This window comes from Saccostrea cucullata, unplaced genomic scaffold, assembly GCF_032062105.1.
Source record: "Saccostrea cucullata isolate Sc308-1 unplaced genomic scaffold, CSIRO_AGI_Scuc_v1 ctg512, whole genome shotgun sequence".
Classification (NCBI taxonomy): Eukaryota; Metazoa; Mollusca; class Bivalvia; order Ostreida; family Ostreidae; genus Saccostrea; species Saccostrea cuccullata.
Window position 1 is genome coordinate 235425 of NW_026935905.1, and position 19540 is coordinate 254964.

The 19540-nt window shown below is 31.8% G+C and overlaps 2 protein-coding genes across 4 annotated transcripts; one reads left to right on the plus strand and one right to left on the minus strand.

Moving 5' to 3' along the window:
• Positions 1-233: 233 nt before the first annotated feature.
• Positions 234-8987, minus strand: LOC134244184 (elongation of very long chain fatty acids protein 4-like). 3 transcript variants are annotated; one of them, XM_062726455.1, is made up of 8 exons: positions 8923-8987; positions 6177-6252; positions 5303-5490; positions 5038-5121; positions 4853-4909; positions 2834-2948; positions 2016-2143; positions 234-1359 (listed from the first exon to the last, which is right to left on the minus strand). In XM_062726455.1, the coding sequence occupies exons 2-8, from the start codon at positions 6232-6234 to the stop codon at positions 1111-1113; spliced, it is 879 nt and encodes a 292-aa protein (XP_062582439.1). In that variant the 5' UTR covers positions 6235-6252; positions 8923-8987; the 3' UTR covers positions 234-1110. The 3 variants fall into 3 exon arrangements, with proteins under 3 accessions (XP_062582439.1, XP_062582437.1, XP_062582438.1); XM_062726453.1 differs by lacking the exon at positions 8923-8987 and adding an exon at positions 7343-7451; XM_062726454.1 differs by lacking the exon at positions 8923-8987 and adding an exon at positions 7070-7127.
• LOC134244173 (elongation of very long chain fatty acids protein 4-like) lies at positions 7212-19454 on the plus strand. The gene is made up of 8 exons (XM_062726439.1): positions 7212-7327; positions 11905-12001; positions 12659-12846; positions 13029-13109; positions 13477-13648; positions 13980-14107; positions 15476-15637; positions 19317-19454. The coding sequence occupies exons 2-8, from the start codon at positions 11935-11937 to the stop codon at positions 19452-19454; spliced, it is 936 nt and encodes a 311-aa protein (XP_062582423.1). The 5' UTR covers positions 7212-7327; positions 11905-11934.
• Positions 19455-19540: the final 86 nt, after the last annotated feature.

The window sequence follows — 19540 nt, forward strand, 5'->3', positions numbered from 1 at the left end:
TTTTTGTTTTTATACCCTCTGGTTTACCAGTGAAGGACTTTGTAGATGATATCTTTCTCTAGTTCAAATTCCTGAACAAAAAATATCATTGAAGTTAAAGACTCCACATACTGTACACGTATACCATCATTCAGTTGATGGACTTTAAAAGGAGAACATGTCCTTGACAAGCATTAAGTGCTGTAAAGAAACATGCAGTAAAGCATGTAAATAAAATAAAAAAGGAAACAAACTAAAAATTAAAAATTTATTTGAGAATTGAAAATATAAATATAGATAAACTACATTCAGTAAATATACATTTTTAAATCAAAATTTATTAGTTGTACAATATAAACAACACTTTAAAACTATGATCATCAGATGTACCAAGAATTAGCTCAGCTGAACCCTACTTTATCTATGGATTCCATTACAAGCAAAAGTGTGAAAACTTAAACAAAGGCACATGTTGGAGGAAGAAAGAGATATACATGTATTGCAAAATTATTATGCTGGTCTTTATCACAGACAAAATATTCTTTATCTCTGTAGAAGTGCCTGTGTTCTCTACCCTGTGCAGTGACTCAATATAAATAGAAAATAAACAAAAATCAGGAAACAAGAAGGGTTCTAAACTAAATGGTCATTGTAAAGACTTCATCAATACTGTAACAAAGATGCATTGTAAGTGTAATTTAAAATTACAGATAATGGCATTTTTTAATTCTTAAATTGCTTGTACATGCATTAAAAAAACATGGTTATAAATAATGATGTATGTCATATCAAAATTGCAGTATTATAGTACTATATTTACAAAAGGGTATATTATTATAAAAGACAAAAAAATAATGAACAATGGTAAACAAAAAAATTTAGCAGTCAGAAATGCAGAAGAAAGATGTGTGTTTGATGTACAGTAGGAGGTTCCTATGAAAATGTGTTAGTTCAAAAACAAACATACAACAAATAAAAAACTCAAACAAGATTTCATGCCAATCAAAATTTAAGTATTTGTAGTTTATGGAGTCCAGCATCAAAATACTGTTTTCTGGACGGAAATTTAAAAGGTCTGGACTAAATTTTATGCAAAGCAATGCATAATGTACACTTAAGTTATCCTCCAATTCATTTGCGTCTTGTGGTAGTGCTTCCGTTTTCAGATGAATGTTTCTCGGTAGTGCCATTGGTTAAGTTTTTGTCAGTCTCGGCCTTCTTTGCCCGAGCTTTCTTTGTGTAAGTGTTGTAGTAGAAATGAGAGAACAACACAATGTGGGAGAAATCGTAGGCCAGGAGAGCAAAACCAAAGCCGATCGGGAAGTCACAGTTTACGTACATGGCATGCAGAGTGTGTCCCAGGATCCACCAAAACTGAATCTATAAATAGAATCATTTCTTGAAATACATATTAAAGTTAGATTTGTATTTAAAGATTGGCCTCATGCAAGTTTGCATGAACCAATCAAAATCATCGTTTTATTTGAACTGAAACTAAATCGTAAACAGAAAAACACGCCAGTTTTAGTCCCAAGGGTAACGTCTTTATCATTAAATAGCCCTGTTACAGGTTTGTCTCAGCTTTTTAGCTGAGTTATATTGCATTTATTACCGATTACCAATATTATCTCGAATTATCTGTTGAATTCGTTTAATCTGATTGGCTAATAGCAGAGGTCAGTTAAGTTCAAAATGTGTAATCTCACTAGATGGCGTGACAGTAAACCCCGTCAAACTTAGCCTATTCGGTCAAGGGTTTATGTGGAGCGGAGCGGATCAGAAACTCTTGACTTGGGAAGATGGAAATACATATTAAAGTTAGATTTGTATTTAAAGTGGTACCTAATAATACTTTCAGTGGCTGTCAGATGATCCACATGGTACAAAGTTTAAACAAACTATATTATCTTTAAGTCTGGGAAATTGGTAAAGTTATACTTAATTACGGTAAGTGAGGGCCATTGGTATGAAGGCTTAACAATTCTGACCTAAATTTTATGCTACATGTAGTAATTTCTACCCTTAGTGTTACTCACCAGTTGGAATGTTGTCATATATCTCTTCCACCAGAGAAATTTCTGCATCTGAGGTCCCATGGCAGACAGTAGATAATAGGTGTACATCAGGACATGGATAAAACTGTTGATACTGGCACACTGGTAAGCTGCAAATAAATAAATAATACTCATGAATTTAGCTAAACAAAATTCACTCAGTGGTTTGTCAGTTTGAGTTATCTCTCTTTGCAGATGGTCTAAACACCTTAATCTTTTTAACTTTGATTTCTTTACCCACAACAGTCCCATGTCTTGTACTAAAAACATTGCCTGATTCCATTATTTAATCCTTTAAAGTAGAGTTTTCTTTTACAACATATATCTCCACATTATACACATGTACTTAGGCTATCTAAATTTAATTCCTTGGTTTCTCCAAAACGGATGCGGGAGGGCGGCATTTTATTTTTCATTTTATTGGCAATAAAGTAGATGAGGGAGGTTTTTTTTTTTTATTTTACTTTCCGAATTTTCTATAACATAAAGATAATTTTTTAATCACAGATATACTTTCCATTTCTTCAAATTCTCTGCCTTATCCTGCTTAACAGCGTGTAAACATCGTAGGTAATGTCCTCAAATTTCAAACGAAGTAGCCAAAATCTCATTGTAAATGGCTACCGGAAGTGATATTTGAATACTAAACTACGAAACAAATATAATTTTTTTTCCCGGATTGGTCTCCGCAATACCGACTTTTTATTTTTTAAAAAATACAATAAAATCGGCAATGCGGCTACCTCAAAACGGATGCGCGCGGGCCTGAGAACCAAGACTTCAATTTTATTTAGCCTTACACTCTCCTCCCGGTACAAATTTAACTCCTGTCCACCATAACAGAGGCATCGTAGAGTGGTGGTACACATGAAGGAATGATATCTGGTTGTTCTTCTTACGCAGGACAAAAAATACCTGAAGAAAATTTATTAAGAGGAGAATTTAGTTAACAATACATGCATTACAATTAAGTTTCTAAGAAGTCAGATGAAATGAAAATTCTTATACAATTTATTGTCACAGAACAATATGGTATAGCATGCCATGTAAGCATTGCAATTTTTTAGCTCACCTGAGCCGAAGGCTCAAGTGAGCTTTTCTGATCACAATCCATTGTCCGTCCGTCTGTCTGTCTGTCTGTCTGTCTGTCTGTAAACTTTTCACATTTTCGACTTCTTCTCAAGAACCACTGGGCCAATTTTGACCAAACTTGGTACAAAGCATCCTTGGGTAAAGGGGAATTTAAATTGTTAAAATGAAGGGCCAGGTCCCCTCGCAAGGGGAGATAATTAAGAAAAGACAAAAATAGGGTGGGGTCATTAAAAAATCTTCTTCTCAAGAACCACTGGGCCAGTAAAGCTGAAACTTATGTGGAAGCATCCTGGGGTAGTGTAGATTCTAAATTGTTCAAATCATGACCCCCGGGGGAAGGGCGGGGCCACAATGGGGAATCAAAGTTTTACATAGAAATATATAGGAAAAATCTTTGAAAATCTTCTCCTCAAGAACCACTGGGCCAGAAAAGCTGAAACTTATGTGGAAGCACTCCTGGTATAATGTAGATTCTGAATTGTTCAAATAATGACCCCCGGGGGATTGGTGGGGCCACAATGGGGAATCAAAGTTTTATATAGAAATATATAGGAAAAATCTTTGAAAATCTTCTTCTCAAGAACCACTGGGCCAGAAAAGCTGAAACTTATGTGGAAGCATCCTGGTATAATGTAGATTCTAAATTGTTCAAATAATGACACCCGGGGGAAGGGCGGGGCCACAATGGGGAATGTTTTATATAGAAATATATAGGAAAAATCTTTGAAAATTTTCTTCTCAAGAACCACTGGGCCAGAAAAGCTGAAACTTATGTGGAAGCATCCTGGTATAATGTAGATTCTCAATTGTTCAAATCATGACCCCCAGGGGAAGGGCGGGGCCACAATGGGGTATCAAAGTTTTACATAGAAATATATAGGAAAAATCTTTGAAAATCTTCTTCTCAAGAACCACTGGGCCAGAAAAGCTGAAACTTATGTGGAAGCATCCTGGTATAATGTAGATTCTAAATTGTTCAAATAATGACACCCGGGGGAAGGGCGGTGCCACAATGGGGAATCAAAGTTTTATATAGAAATATATAGGAAAAATCTTTGAAAATTTTCTTCTCAAGAACCACTGGGCCAGAAAAAGTGAAGCTTATGTGGAAGCATTCTGGGGTAGTGTAAATTCTAAATTGTAGGAATCATGACCCCCGGGGGAAGAGCGGGGCCATTATAGGGAATCAAAGTTTTACATAGAAATATATAGGAAAAATCTTTGAAAATCTTCTTCTCAGGAACCACTGGGCCAAAAAAGCTGAGACATATGTGCCCATGGAAGGATCATGGGGTAGTGTAGATTTCAAAATGTCTAAATTATGATCAGTGGGGTAGGGTGGGGATGCATTATGTATAACAAGGGTGAAATCTGGTAAAGAACAGAATGGTCAAAGCTTCTCAGGTGAGCAATGTGGCCCATGGGCCTCTTGTTAACTTCATCACAGAATTGAATCAATAAATTGATAGGCTCATCAAGTTTTTTTTCTTGATTATGATCAACTTGTATATACCAGGGTATTAGTGATTTAGATTAAGATGATAGAATGACTTTTATAGAGCTATAATATGTGAATATGCAGATAAAAATCTTCTGCTGATATTTCTTGTTACGGTGTGACAATTAATGCCCACATATTAACTGCATGCAGCTGACCTACCTATTGATTTCAATTTTTATTTAAGTGGAAAGGGTAAGAGGGCATAAGATTAACTGTATTTACTTACTGTGTCCATTAACTCAATAATCTTTGAAAAATAAAACCACCATGACACCTTTGCTAGCTAGAAAATAAATGAAATATAAAGTGAACATAATTCATTTATCAGATATAAAATAAATGAACCTTTAACAAAGATGTATTGTTAAAATTGCTATAATAGAAGTTATCTCCCTTTAAACACACTCTTACCCTGAGTGGAAGGCCTTCATTGGAGTAGTCCATTACTTGGCAGGATTTAGAAAACTTTGGATTTAACCATGTAGATACAAGATACTGAAATTGTCAAAATTAAGGTTTACTATGATAAAGAATTCTGCAAACCCTTATTTTATTATAAAATTGTTCTAAAATCTTTTAAGTATTTTCTCTTTTAACTTAATATACCTGACAATTTTTCATTAATTATGGATTCTCATATAAAATTATTATGAATACATATATTGTATATGGGCACCTCATAAAATATGTAGGCATTCAGGATAACCAGGCAAAAGTTGTAGCACAGCATAGCATCCTTCAGTGAGTATGCAGTACGATTCTTCATCCATTTTTGTCCTCCGTAGACAAATATCAAATAAGCTGTTACTATGGCAATGGTCGGCCATGGCGTTGACATAAGAAACCAATCTGTGGTACGGGGGTCTAAAAAAAATTAAATGTACAGAAATTTTAACCAAAAATTTCTTTTTAAGCTAGGTGATGACAAAAATTTTAATGGAAAAGATTAAAGCATATCATATTTCTTGTGTAATTTTGTTTATTGTAAATTCATTTCTTATGAAATTTTCAAAGTGATCATGCAGGTATTTTTTTTTTCATTTTATAGTATTTTCTCCTCTAATGATTTAGAAAACAATTATATCTGATGAGAATTTAAGAAATAAATACATGTACTGTAAATCACTTTTTATTCGCGAGAACATTATTTTCGCGTAATTACGAGAGGCGGTATGCTCGCGAAAATTTCATTCTCGCGTACAATAGAATTCCTTAAGATTATATAGAGCAATGACCACAATTCGTGAAAATTTTGTCTCGCTAATAAAGAGTCAATGACTATCTCGCAAAATAAGGTGTCGTGAAAATTAAGTGATCTACAGTACCTATAAATCTGGAACAACAAGCTTTGCATCATTATAAAAAAAAAGCATTGTAAAACTCAGTTAACATTGAACATGCTGACAAATTTACCATTACAGCAAAATGATATTCAATGTATTCCTCCATTTTTAAGAGGTGTCATTTTAATAAATGAAAATGCTTCATTTCTGGCACTTCATCATGCGCATGTTTTATTTAATGTATATTATACTTAAATGAATTTATACCATTGAGTTTAGTTGTTGCATACTCATAGTTGTGCACAAGGTTCTTGAAAAATGTCATTTTTCTTATTGTCTAGTACTGAAAGAGAAAAAATTAAATTGAATAATGTTGTAAACTTAGTAATTAACAGTTTTTGCACATGCACTATAGTCAATATGACATAATATAAGTATTTTTATTAAATTCAAAGTCAAACCCAGTACTTTTACTTGGGAAAATTAAGTTGAGGTAAAATATATTGATACCCAGAGGTAGGTTAAAAATTGTGGAGATACCCCAATATGATATCACATATTCAAAAAAAATGACTTCAACCTTGCAGAAAATTTAATTCATACTGAAAATAGCACAGGCACTTGTTTTGATTATATTAAAAAAAATTGACTCAAAGCATAACTTATCGATCATCATGGGTTAAAAATTCATTACTGAAACAAGTCCCTGTGTTAAGAAGGATAGAATTTAAAACAGGGTATATGATACAAATTTGAAAATAATTGCATGTGGGGATTTATGGAAATCAATCTAAATATATTAATTAATTCTTGTATATACAACACAGTTAGACTTGATAGTAGCATTTGGTTTTGGGAGAAACCATTCAATATCAACCAAAAAGTGACACAAAGGACATGCCTATTCAACATAATCTACTTTAATATGTAACAACATCAATCTGTAACATAAATAAACATATAATACGGGACCAAAATCAAATATTGAAATAGTTAAATGCAAACTGCTCTTGAAAGCATGCTTAGTGTGACTGCTTGCAGATCGAACACTTTCACACATCTTTATCAAATGACAGTAGAACAGATGATAAATAAAAATTCTTAATGAAAAAGACGAAAATTAAGGGGAAAATATTTTTCTATCAATAATACCCTCTTACCCTCTACAACATGTGTCTTTGTTTATACTTTACAGCAAATATCACCCCAGAAAAGTTCTTATCCAATCAAAATTAAAGACAGAAATGGTTTTACCGATGCAAAAGATAAAACGACTCAACCGATTGGTCAAAGTATATAGCACATTGTACTTCCGCCGGCAAATGTTACAATGTTGTTGATGGCAACGAAATTACACTGAAATTAGGTTTATGCGTGTTTGCACATGGTTTGGCAGTTGGAATTTGGTTACAAATTAGGTAAGTATTACAAACCATCACTCAGCTCCCCTCTTAGTTTGAAAAGTTGGAGCTTTCTTTGATCATTTTGTACATTATCTAGTGACATCCTCTTCCCGTTTTGGTCGACCTAGATCGGGAAATAAATAAATAAATAGCAGCGTTTCTGGACAGTATGCATGAACAAAGCACGTGTACAAAGAAATCATGCAAACAATCTTTTGAAATATCTATTGAGATGAAAATTACCTTTAATTTATACAGCGAACTTTTAAAATGTTTTGGGGTACATGCTAATTATTATGCATACATTCTAAATGTGCAATTTAAAATATATTGATTTATATTGTGTAGGAAGCCGGAATTATTCTTTTGACCAGAATTTTCTCTTTCTATCTTATTCAAAAGGCAGTGTTCTTACTGACTTTATATGAAACGAATGATGAATATTTCTGCTGATTTACACTGTAATTTTAGACACTATACCACTTACTACTTATCATCTTTTGCAGCTCAATATATAACATATTTTAGGATGATAGGATAGGATGTGAGCAAAGAAAACAATTTAAACATGGATCAAATTTACAAGCATTTTTTAATTCCCATTTTGAAGCTCAGACACAAGTGTTTCGTATACGGGGCACCCAACCTATTTTTAACAATGAGTAGGGGGTGCCCTACATTATATGCACAAAACAAGTGCCTGTGAATTACTTATCCACTGGCTGTATTTAGTGGGATAGCTCTTTTATCAAACCCTCGACAGGAACTATTCCCCGAGGGCTTATATAGGATAAGCGTTTTATTATACTGATGTACTTTGTTTTGTACGGTTGGAACTCTTCATTGTTGGATAAATCAAATGACAGGATCACAGGAAATGAAAATTATTGGCGCTAAAATTTGCACGAACATTTTCCGGGGATGGATAGCAAAAACTATACCCCGGGGGATAGCTTTGCTATGCATGGAAATTTTAGACTATATAGAAGAATAGTTATTTTACCTTCTTTACTTTATATAGGAAACATTTTAACAGAAGTATAATAATAGTCTTTAACTTCGCTTTGAATTTGGAAAATTGTGTGATACTAAAATTTAAATAGATATAGATGCATGCATCCTTTTGCTGTCCAAATTACTTTGATAATATTAGCATGAATAGGTTATACATTGTATAAATATACAAGGATCTACAGTTCTGCAAAAAGTGGGAGGAATTAATGGTTAACAGAGTTTGTGCAATTGACCACTATTTTTTTTGTATATATTAGTCATCATTGTCTGTTTTGTGTCATGTCTGGACTATGTCTTAATTGGAGAAATATGCACAAACTTATAATACCACAATAAGAAAGTTACATTGTTTTGAACAACTAAAAACAATTTGAAAATCTTCTTTAAAATTAAGTTCCATTGCCCTTCACTAGGCCAGTGTATGAAATAAATCTCTTTTCTTATGAAAAATAATTAAAAATTAATATTTTTTAAAATTAATTATATCTACTGCAGTGCATTGAAAAATATATTTAAATTTTTTATAATTATTAGCATTTACCTATTTATCAATGTTAAGTATAGTATCATAAAAATTACTGAAAAAAATCCCAAACCTCTTTTTAAAATCTAGTGTCAGCAGTTTTGTCAGTGATCTGAAATTTGTCAGACAGTATGCAGGTTACATTAGCTAAGGAAGCTAAGGAAACAGATTAAGGAACAGGGAAGTTACATTTTGCAAGCTTGTTTTTATCACAAAATTTCCTTTTTAAGACAGATGATAGAATAAAAAATAGGGATACATGGATGGATTGGTAATATTTCAGTTAAATGCAAATTTTGCAATTCAAAAATATGAGGAAAATTTTAATTTTTTCTGATGTTCAAATTAAAATCCTACATTTTTTCACCTTACAGGACATTATTGAGAGACCCACTGAATAAAAACAATTAAGCTCTTTATACATAACTTTTAGTTGCTTTCATGATTTAAAAAGAAAAAAAAGTTTTTATCATCTATCCATCCTATTATATACTTGATGCATTTACACTAAACATGCTAAATGCCAATTAATGTACATGTATATATTCCCTTTTATAGTTTAGTGTAGAAGTATAGGTGTCTTAAATAAGAGTCAAAGTGATTATATGCCAGGTTTGTTTTTATAAGGGATTGCTCAATCCAGACTAGTGAAAACAAGTCTCTGCCATGATTTAAATGTATGTGATAGTACATAGCAACAGTCCAGGATTTAAATGATCACCGCCAGTACAGGCACGTACTAAAAGAGTTGTTCTGCTCAAATGAATCGCTGTAATTAACTTTTTATGAATAGCAGAATTACCCGAGATTATTTGCACAGTAGGATATTTTTGAGAGTTGTACTAAAACCAATTGATGATTAGTTTTTGATCATATTGATCTTTAACATAGCAGAGATAGGTAGGGACCTGTAATTTTTTTTTAAAGAAATATTATTTCAAAGAATTGAAAATCTTATTCTTAAATGAAAAGGATGCATTTGTCCATTAATATAAACAATGAAATCTCTGTATTTTTGTATGTATTAATTTTACCATGCAGTTATTTAAATGTTATCATTATACGAGGGGTGATCAAAAAGTTCGCAAACTAATTGAATAACTTCCATACAAGAAACAATATTTGGTTTTAATGTTGATTATATTTTAAATGAATCCTCCCTGATTTTAATGCACATCAACCACCGTATTGCGCATGCGCGAATCACGTGATATTGGCAGTCACGTGACCCCCTCCGTAGCGTTCTGTCACAAAAGTTAAAAGATTTTTCTGAGTTTTATATTTCTTTCCATGTGAGTTAATTTTTATGACAAGAACAGTTAATTTGTCAGAAATGGTCATATCTCGGCAACAGAATGGGTGGATAATAACATCCTTTCCAAAAATAAGCAAGGCGACCATTAAAACACAAATCTTCTGTCTCAGGAGAAACCTTTATTCAGGGTGGATAGAGAATGGGTGCATCCTTTTTATCATATCTAATATGTTTAAAATCTAAAGTAAACGGATATCTTAGGTATTTAATACAAGTTATATCATTGTTCAAATATTCAACTATTTTTCAAAGTGCTAATTGGAGGTCTTTGATAGCAAATTGCTTAATTAAAAATACATATCTTTTCAAACTTGCTTTCACTGGGCAAGATGACAAGTATCATTTTTAACCATCAGCCTTCCTTCACTAAAACGATTAATCCAATCATTAATTGAATTTATAGGAACTTATTTATCTCAATAAACTGTGTACAAATTATTATATGATACTGTAGAGGGATTTCTAAGATATTACAATAAATTGTACAGTCGTTTGTTGAACGAGTTCGACTGAGACAACCATTTTTCGTCACAAGTGACCTAAATAGTGATGTCATTTTCACATTGTGACGTCAGAAACAAGGAGAGAAACTTTATTCAGCATATGCTATTTATAGACCTTGTGTATGGCTATGTGTGTACCGAATTTAATTCTAATCTGAATTGTGGTTTTGTTGATATAGAGATAGTTTGCAAACTTTTTGATCACTCCTCGTAATAAAACCTTTTTCTAAGATATAAACACATTTTTAGTTCATTATAAATTCGTAAATACAAACAAATAAATTTTTAGCCCCAAAGCTTTTTATTAATCAACTACTTCACAACTTGACAATTAAATAATTTTATTGTTGGATTAGACAATATCAAATGATGCACACTGTAGTGTCAGTATGTGTCTCTTGACCTTTGGACCTTTTAAAGATATCATACTACCAGTCAGGTATAAATTGATCAGTAGGAAGGCATTTAGTGCACATACCTTTATAGTTTACACAAACTCTTGAAGACTGTTGTTGTGATAAAAATGTAACAGTTATTAGCCTAGAAAAATGCATCAGTTTAACACTTTATAGACCAACCTATTTCTGCAATTTAATTTTTGGATTGATTTGATGCACATCATTAGCAGTCTTGCATTTTTGATTTTGCAAGACTGTTTGATTTTCAAGTTCTTACTGTGGTTATAACTTACTGTTTGATATGATTTTGGGATGACTTAACCATAAATATTAGTTAGCAAATAATTTTTTGTTGAATATTGTGTACAGCTGCATACATTTGAATTTGATTGCAACCCTCTAGTTACATGAAAAGCGCAAGGTATATATTCCGCTTTGAAATAACGCTGACAAGGACATTTAAACTGACATGAATTGCCCTACCAAAGAATGTCCTCATTCACTACCGGTTGTGATAAATGTTTCAGAATTCACATCAAAGTAAAGTCAGCTAAAATGTAATGTAACTTTCTTTCATCGCTATATATAGTCCTTATATTCATAAATGCACTTGAGTTAGAGTCAATGATACAGATGATCGAATTAACTTCTTTAAAAATTACCATTGGCAAGCAAATAAATTGAATTTCAAAATAATTTTCTGTCAGATGCTCACACTTTCACAATGCATTTGAACTTCACTAGTTCACTTATATATATTTTGTAAAGCAGTAGTATATAATACATATACACGTATAATTTTTCACTACTGATGTGTGTCATTGTTTTATATATTTCAGTCTGTGAATAGGACATAGAAGACAACCAACATGGAGGTTATAAAAGACAAATATTATGAATGGAACAAATTTTATGAGTGGGCAGTAGAAAATTCAGGTATCTATCTCCTTTCTGTCTATGAAATATATTCCATGATGTTTTGGAGCTCTTTTTTGTACCATATGGTAGATACCATATAAGTAGAATTTTTAGCAAGGATTTAATTTTGGCATTATTAGCGAGGGTGCCGAGATCACAAAAATTGAATATTGCTTAAAATTAATTGCAATTTATTTGTTATGACTTCTTTAACATTCATTTCAAAAGCGCTAAAATAACATCACGCTAAAAATAAATTACCAGTTTTTCAGGGCAAATCGCTAATTTGCGTCTCGCTAAAATTTCCACTTATACGGTATACTGTATTTATTGAATTATTAAAACTTAGAGACTGCCACTGTCATGTGTGCTTTTTGAATTCCAAGACCATCAGTTCTTACTTTTTTTCAATTAAGTTTACAGGCTCAGTCACAGTTATTCCATATATTTACATGCTCTTGATTTCGCCAAATTAATCCACATGCTCTAAGCTGCAGTTCCGTCTCTATTTCTCCTGCCCCCCCCCCCTCCCCCCCCCACGTGATTTTTTAAAATTCTATATGTAGAAATAAAGTACATTAACTATTTGTAATTTTATCTCAGACAAAGACATTGGAAATGTAAATATTACCAGATATCATTTACAATATATCCAACCGTATTTGTTTCATTCAGATCCCCGAGTGAAGGACTGGTTTTTAATGCAGAGTTATACACCTACTCTGGTAATAACCATACTGTATGTGATGCTGGTCTATGCCGGGAAATGGTGGATGACAAACAGAGAACCATACAAACTTAGAGGGGCTGTGTTCATCTACAATATAGCTTTAGTGATACTCAACTTTTATATATTTTATCAAGTAAGCCGAAAACTTTTTTTTTTTTTATTTCTGCATAAAATTTGCTGATTTGTTCCACCAGTGTCTAAAATTCTTAGTCATATTTCATAGTTTAGTTCTTTTATTATGATCAAATAAATTTCTCAATAAATTTCAGTGTGTTGACACATATGATAATTGATTAATTCTGTTGTTGTTTCCAGATTGTTGTGTACACATACAAGGCAGGATACAGTTTTATATGTCAACCTGTTACCTACAGCTATGATGAAAATGAAGTCAATGTAAGTTTCCTTCATCTTCATTTGGAGATGCTGTAAATATTGATTTATAGATGTATCTGAGCAATGAAAAAAGATAACAGTTGCATTATTTTGATATTATTTTATGAAAGTGATGATTGACAATTAATAAAAACATTACCAGTATTTAATGTATGATTTAGTCTTCATGAGAAAAAAAACTAATGATACTATGATGCATGATTGGAATAACAGTTATTGGATGTGCATATGGTAATGCATCTTTACTAACCAAGGGTTTCAGTCCATTTTCTTACCTTTATGGGGAGGAGAGTGGACCGAAAACCCTTGGCTAACAAAGATGGTAGTAATGAAACTGCTGACCTTTTTTTTCTTCAATTCATTTCAGATAGCAAAGGCATTATGGTGGTTTTATTTTTCTAAGTGTATAGAAATGATGGACACTTTTTTCTTTGTGTTAAAAAAGAAGAACAACCAAATCAGCTTTTTGCATGTGTATCACCACGCCACAATGTTCCCACTCTGGTGGATAGGAATTAAATGGGTAGCAGGGGGGCAATGTAAGTACAACCTCTCAAACTGCCTAGATATAAATTCTAATGGAGAGCCCTGAAATATTTATATTGATAGCTATAAAGGGAAAAAAAACCAATGAAAAGCCAACTTAAAAAAAGTTAAGATATACATTGTATTACACATATCTGATATATAGTTTTTGCACCACATTATACAAGGTTATTCCCCTTTGCAATCTTATCATGACAAAAAAGTAGTATTTTTTCCACATCACAAGCGGTGTTTGATATTGAAACCATTCCTCTTCTTATGCATCATACCCTACACACTAACAAAACAACAGCAAGTCTGACAACTCTTTCTTTATCATTTCAGCTTTCTTTGGTGCCACGGTGAACTCTCTTATTCACGTCATTATGTACACGTATTACGGAATCTCGGCTCTGGGACCTCAGTATCAGAAGTACCTCTGGTGGAAGCGATACCTCACCATGCTACAACTGGTACAGTTCTCTCTGTCTTTATAGCTGAAGTTTGTTTTATTTGTCAGTTCTAACCTTATTCCAATCAGATTCATTACAAGAGTTACCATTCTTTATTGCAATTTCTTTCTCATTTTTTAAAAACATTTTTAAGCAGAATTCTCTATTTTGTAGATTTCATTACTGTACACATGGATATTATGTTCATAATACTGTATACAGGGTTATTTTCGTCCCATTTACACTTGCTAACAATTTTGCCCAGTTTTAAATTCACTCTGTCATGGTTCTTTGTAAGAAATTATGTTATATGTTCTCTGAATTTACCCCGTTTTAAATTTGAACAGGTTGAAAGGGGCAAAATAAAACGAGGGCAAACTTTTCTCTGTATACGGTATTCTATTTAAATCAGCAGTAAAGTTATTAAAATTTCATATTCAAAAGTCATGTTTTTAGATTTAATTTAAATACAAATTCATTGTTTTTAATTTATATACATGTACATTTATTACTGATTACAAATTTTTGCATGACTTATTTATTGACAATGTTGTCATTTTACTGCATCCATTTTGGTTGGATATAGTGTTACATGTATCACTGTGTTATAAAGTGTCATCACAATTTGCTGAGAATTTCTACTCAGGTGGAATGGATAACTTAAAAAATCTGAATGTTTCAATGTCATTTATTTTCCATAATTCTATTACCTAATTTTTTTTTTATTAAAACTTCACAATTAGGGCATGCCATCATAAACATATATAAATACAAGCTTAGATAATAGATGATAATATATTAAAACAAAAACAAATCTAAAGTTCAAAACATTTCTATTGCATTCTTTCAGAAATTTTCTATCTCCTTTCTCAGCTTAAAATATTTAGCTTTGCTTAAAAATTCCAAAATCATTTAATGAATGCATTAATTTTGTTTGACTTTATATTAATCATTTCTTTAAAATCTGTTGCTGTTCACAGTCACTTTTTACTAAATCAATGCTTATGAAAAACCATATAATCTGTAGACTTGTTTACATTCACAATGAAAGTTTCTTTCTTGTATCCTCCCTGTGCTACGGTGTTAGTATTAAAAAAATAGTGAATTAAAAATCCATGCTTTTCAAACAAAAAATAAATGGCCTGGATGCTTAATTTTTTTTCTCTCTTTTTTGCTAGACTCAGTTTTATATTGGGATGGTGTATGCATTTTCTAGCCTGTATCTTGATTGTGATTTTCCAAAATGGATGCAGTATGCTGGTCTCTTCTATGGAGGAACCATTATCACACTTTTCCTGAACTTCTATATACAAGAGTATATCAAGAAGCATAATGAAAAGTATAAAAAGGTTTGTATTAATTGTTATCTGATTTTTTGTTTTTTCTTAGATTCAGTTCGTGACAGGAATTATTCATGCAGCTCAAAGCCTTTATTTCAAGTGTGATTTCCCCGAGTGGATGCACTGGGCTCTGGTTTTCTATGCGCTCACTATTTTACTTCTGTTTTTGAATTTCTACTTCCATGCCTATGTGAAATCCATGAAGCAAAAGGTATACACATATACCTCTTTAAATCACACTGCTCAACGCGTTATCGACAACTTGGTTGTTATCGGACACTCGGTGCAAGAAAAGCAATGTTTAGAAAATGTGGGTAATTTTAAATTTCATATTTCAACGATAAATATGTATTTCAGCAAACAAAGTTTGTAATCTATGGACAGATAATTGATTATACTTTCAGCAGCAGAAAGCACAAACCAAATCATTCTCTTTCAAAAGATCTACAACTCTTTCAAATTATATTTTACAAAAATTTCGGAATATTTCATCACATTTTAACATCTGTAGAATTCACAATTAGTTTATTCTATCAAACAAACTGGTCTATTTACTCTATGGACAATCAGATACCTTTAGATCAGCAAACTGAGATTAAAAATCCAAATTAAGGGTTAGTAATCAGTCTTTTAAAATGTCTCGTTAAGAAAACAAAGTAGACAAAATTGCTCGGTATTTAGCAGGATGTCCACCATGGCCGCATTATCTCTGGGTCATTTTGTTCAAATATCTTGACATATTTATGTGGATTTATTGAAAAAGACCTTAATATACATGTTTTCTCATTTGGAAAAGTAAATGTTTTGTTCCATTTCATAATATGCGATGAATGAAATCTAGGGTATTGATATTTTAAAAATGATGTAAAGATTGTTTCTGCATTAAGTTTAATCATTAGATATTATTTTGCAGACAAAATTCAGTTTGTGGGGACACAAATGTGTCAAAATGTTAAACAAAAAGATCAAAAAAGTTTCACAATGTTATAGTTTTACACCAGACCCTACACTTTTTAATAGCAATATTTTTAAGTGTATGTGATGGCTGCATGTTAGATGAAATAATATCATTGTTCTTTCTTAGCGAAAAAAATTGTGTTCATGTGTACATGCATATCACTTGACTTAGTAAAGTCTGGAGAATTTAGCCTCTTTGCAAAAAAGGGGGAATAAATAATAGATATTGAGAGCAAATTGAGAAAAAAGAAAAAAATAACCTTTGTAGATAAAATGAAAAATTAATAATTAAATGATATGGTTTGTCACAAGGATATTTGTTTTATTGCTTACTATTTCTTGTATACATTGATACATGTATGAATGTTAACAAGTGCAATACTTAAAAAAATCCAAAGGTCATCTTAATATGCATCGAGGGTAAATATGTTAAACAAAATTATGAACTGAAAATGGCAGGAAGAAAAATCAAGTATTGTGAAAGAAGATGCATATTTGTACATTTCTCTATTTGCAGTGGACATTTTCTTATTGAGTAATGTTATCCTATTGAGCAATAATGGCATAATTTATGACACTTGTAGATTATTCATGCATTGTGCAAAAAACAGCTGACATATGTTAAAGAATTATTTTTTTTATTCATTTAAAACTCTTTTATGAAATCCTATTTATATTTTTTAATTTATTGTTTAAGTTTTTTTTTATTGATACATGTGTATACTGTATGTTTTTTTCTTTTCCAAAACCACAACAGCTTGTACATGTACATGTATAATTTGTGATTTTTATTGTCTTGTTCTCTCATTTATATCATTATGCTGTGAATGCCTCTCCAAAAGTTTTATTTTGGAGCAGGAAAACAATGAAACAAAAGTATTTCAGGTTCTTTATTATGGTATTGATAAACATTAATCACAAGTCAGTAGTCTTCAGAAATAATTTTGTTGTAAATATATAAGAGTGTATTTGAATTAAGAATACGTGTATTCAGTAAAAAAGTTAGAGCTGTCATGGTATAATTTGATTATACATTATGTATTACAATAACCAAGTGATGTTTGCAAATGTTTAGATATAATATAGTCTTTAAAAGACTAGATTTTTTTTTCTGTGTATAACAGTGTATGTAAATTTCATATAAAATTGAATTCTTTCCTTTTGACTAAATGATCATAATGGAGACAAAGTTTCATAACCAGAAATATTACCTTTATTCTTGTACAAAAAGTAATTTAATATCTGCACTGCCGAATGTGGAAATAAAAGTACAGAAAAGTAAAAATTCAGAAAAATGGCTATTTTTATGACAAGATGTAAATAACTAATTTAAATTTTGAGTGTTTATTATAAAAGAAAGTTTCTGCTTTTGAAGGGCCATTATACATGTATATTAAAACTTGCACATGTGATATTGAAACAAACATGCCCGATAAATCAAAAAACATCAAGATGAACATCCTGGCTTCTCACTCCTGGTATACACAAGTGACAATCATTATATCCTTTCCCCTGTTTGCGAATTCTGTCATGTGCTACTTGTATCATTGACAAATTACATCATCTTTGGATACCCATGGAGTATTTTACTTCTCACTTGTTGTCCGAAAATGAAATGATATGAGGTAGCTGATTTAAAGCAATAGAAAATTTCAAAATATGAAATACATGTACTATTATTTTGTATCTATGCATGCAATTTTGTTTTTCAAATTCCATGTTATACATGTATATATATATCTGTTTGATATACACTGTACTTCTGTCCTTAAGACTCGGTGATCAATGAGTATTACTTTGTGTGCTTTCATGATTGTCGAATTATGTACTTTTAATTCCAGATAACTACTTTATTTCTTTCACATTTGTTTTGATCTTCGATGTTTATCAAATTCTACTTTTAAATTAAAATATTTAAAACCTTGAAAGTTTGTGATTGAATGAATTTGAGATATGTAGTCAAAATGGTATACAAATAGTTTGTAGAATAAACATTTTACTGCTCCAGTATGACCCAACAATACATGTAGGTTGTATTTGTAAACAAGATCATTACTTGATACAGGGAAAATTTCGCCCCTTTTGCCCTTGCCTTGGTTGGGCGAATTTAAAGAATACAGTATAATTTATAATTTATTAAACAAAAGTGTGACTGGGGGAAGTTAAAACGGGGCAAAATTGTTTGCAAGATTGAAAGGGCAAAAATAAAGTGGGCTACGAAAATAACCCTGTTTACAGTTTAATGACCATAGATTTTGCAAAATTCTGACATAAATTGAAAATTCTGTAACATCAATTTTTTGGTTAGTAGTCGGCCTCTGTTTGAAAATCAATCATACACCAAAATATTGAATTAGTTGACTTATGTATCACATAAATTAGCAAGGCTGTTGAAATTCATCCCTATAGGTGCAAGTTTGGTCCAAGTAGGAGTTAAGAGTCAAGTTTGGTCCAAGTAGGAGTTAAGAGTCAAGTTTGGTCCAAGTAGGAGTTAAGAGTCACGATAGGGATTTATTGTCCAAGTCAAATTAATGCATCCCAGGCAAGCCTAACAGTATGCATTTCTAGATGCAAGATTGGTCTAAGGTGTTACTACCAGTCTAGTTATATTTGACCTATGTTTTCTTATTGAGTGGCAAAGTTTAGGGCTTTGGAATATGCCCATTCCCAATTTAATATCATGACTAAAACTTGCATTCAAGGGATGCAGTTGTTACCAGACTTCAGATGCTAAATGTGGCTTACAAATATGATTAACAAATATAAATTTTAGTAGTAGGTCTATTTGCAAAGTATTGGTAACTAATTGCAACCCCATTGTGATCTGTAGCTAACTTCACTGGATGTGAACGGCCATATTTCGAGATTCTTGGGATGCTGCCTCTGTCCTACAAATCTTAGATCAATATAAAACCACGTTTGTTTCATTTTAGCAGGTCCTTTCTAAAAAGCTAGTAGCTTACTTGGAGGCTACCAGTACTTGTACGAAAGATGAACCTAGGATGGAGGCTCAGAAGCTTAGATGTCATGCGCAGCTGAAACTCATCGGTATTCATGGGGGGGAGGGGTAATTTACCAGGTTAACTTCTCGTAGCTGGTCAATCTTCATTGACTAAATTAAGTTCACAAGATTACACTTGTATGAAAGTTGCATTTG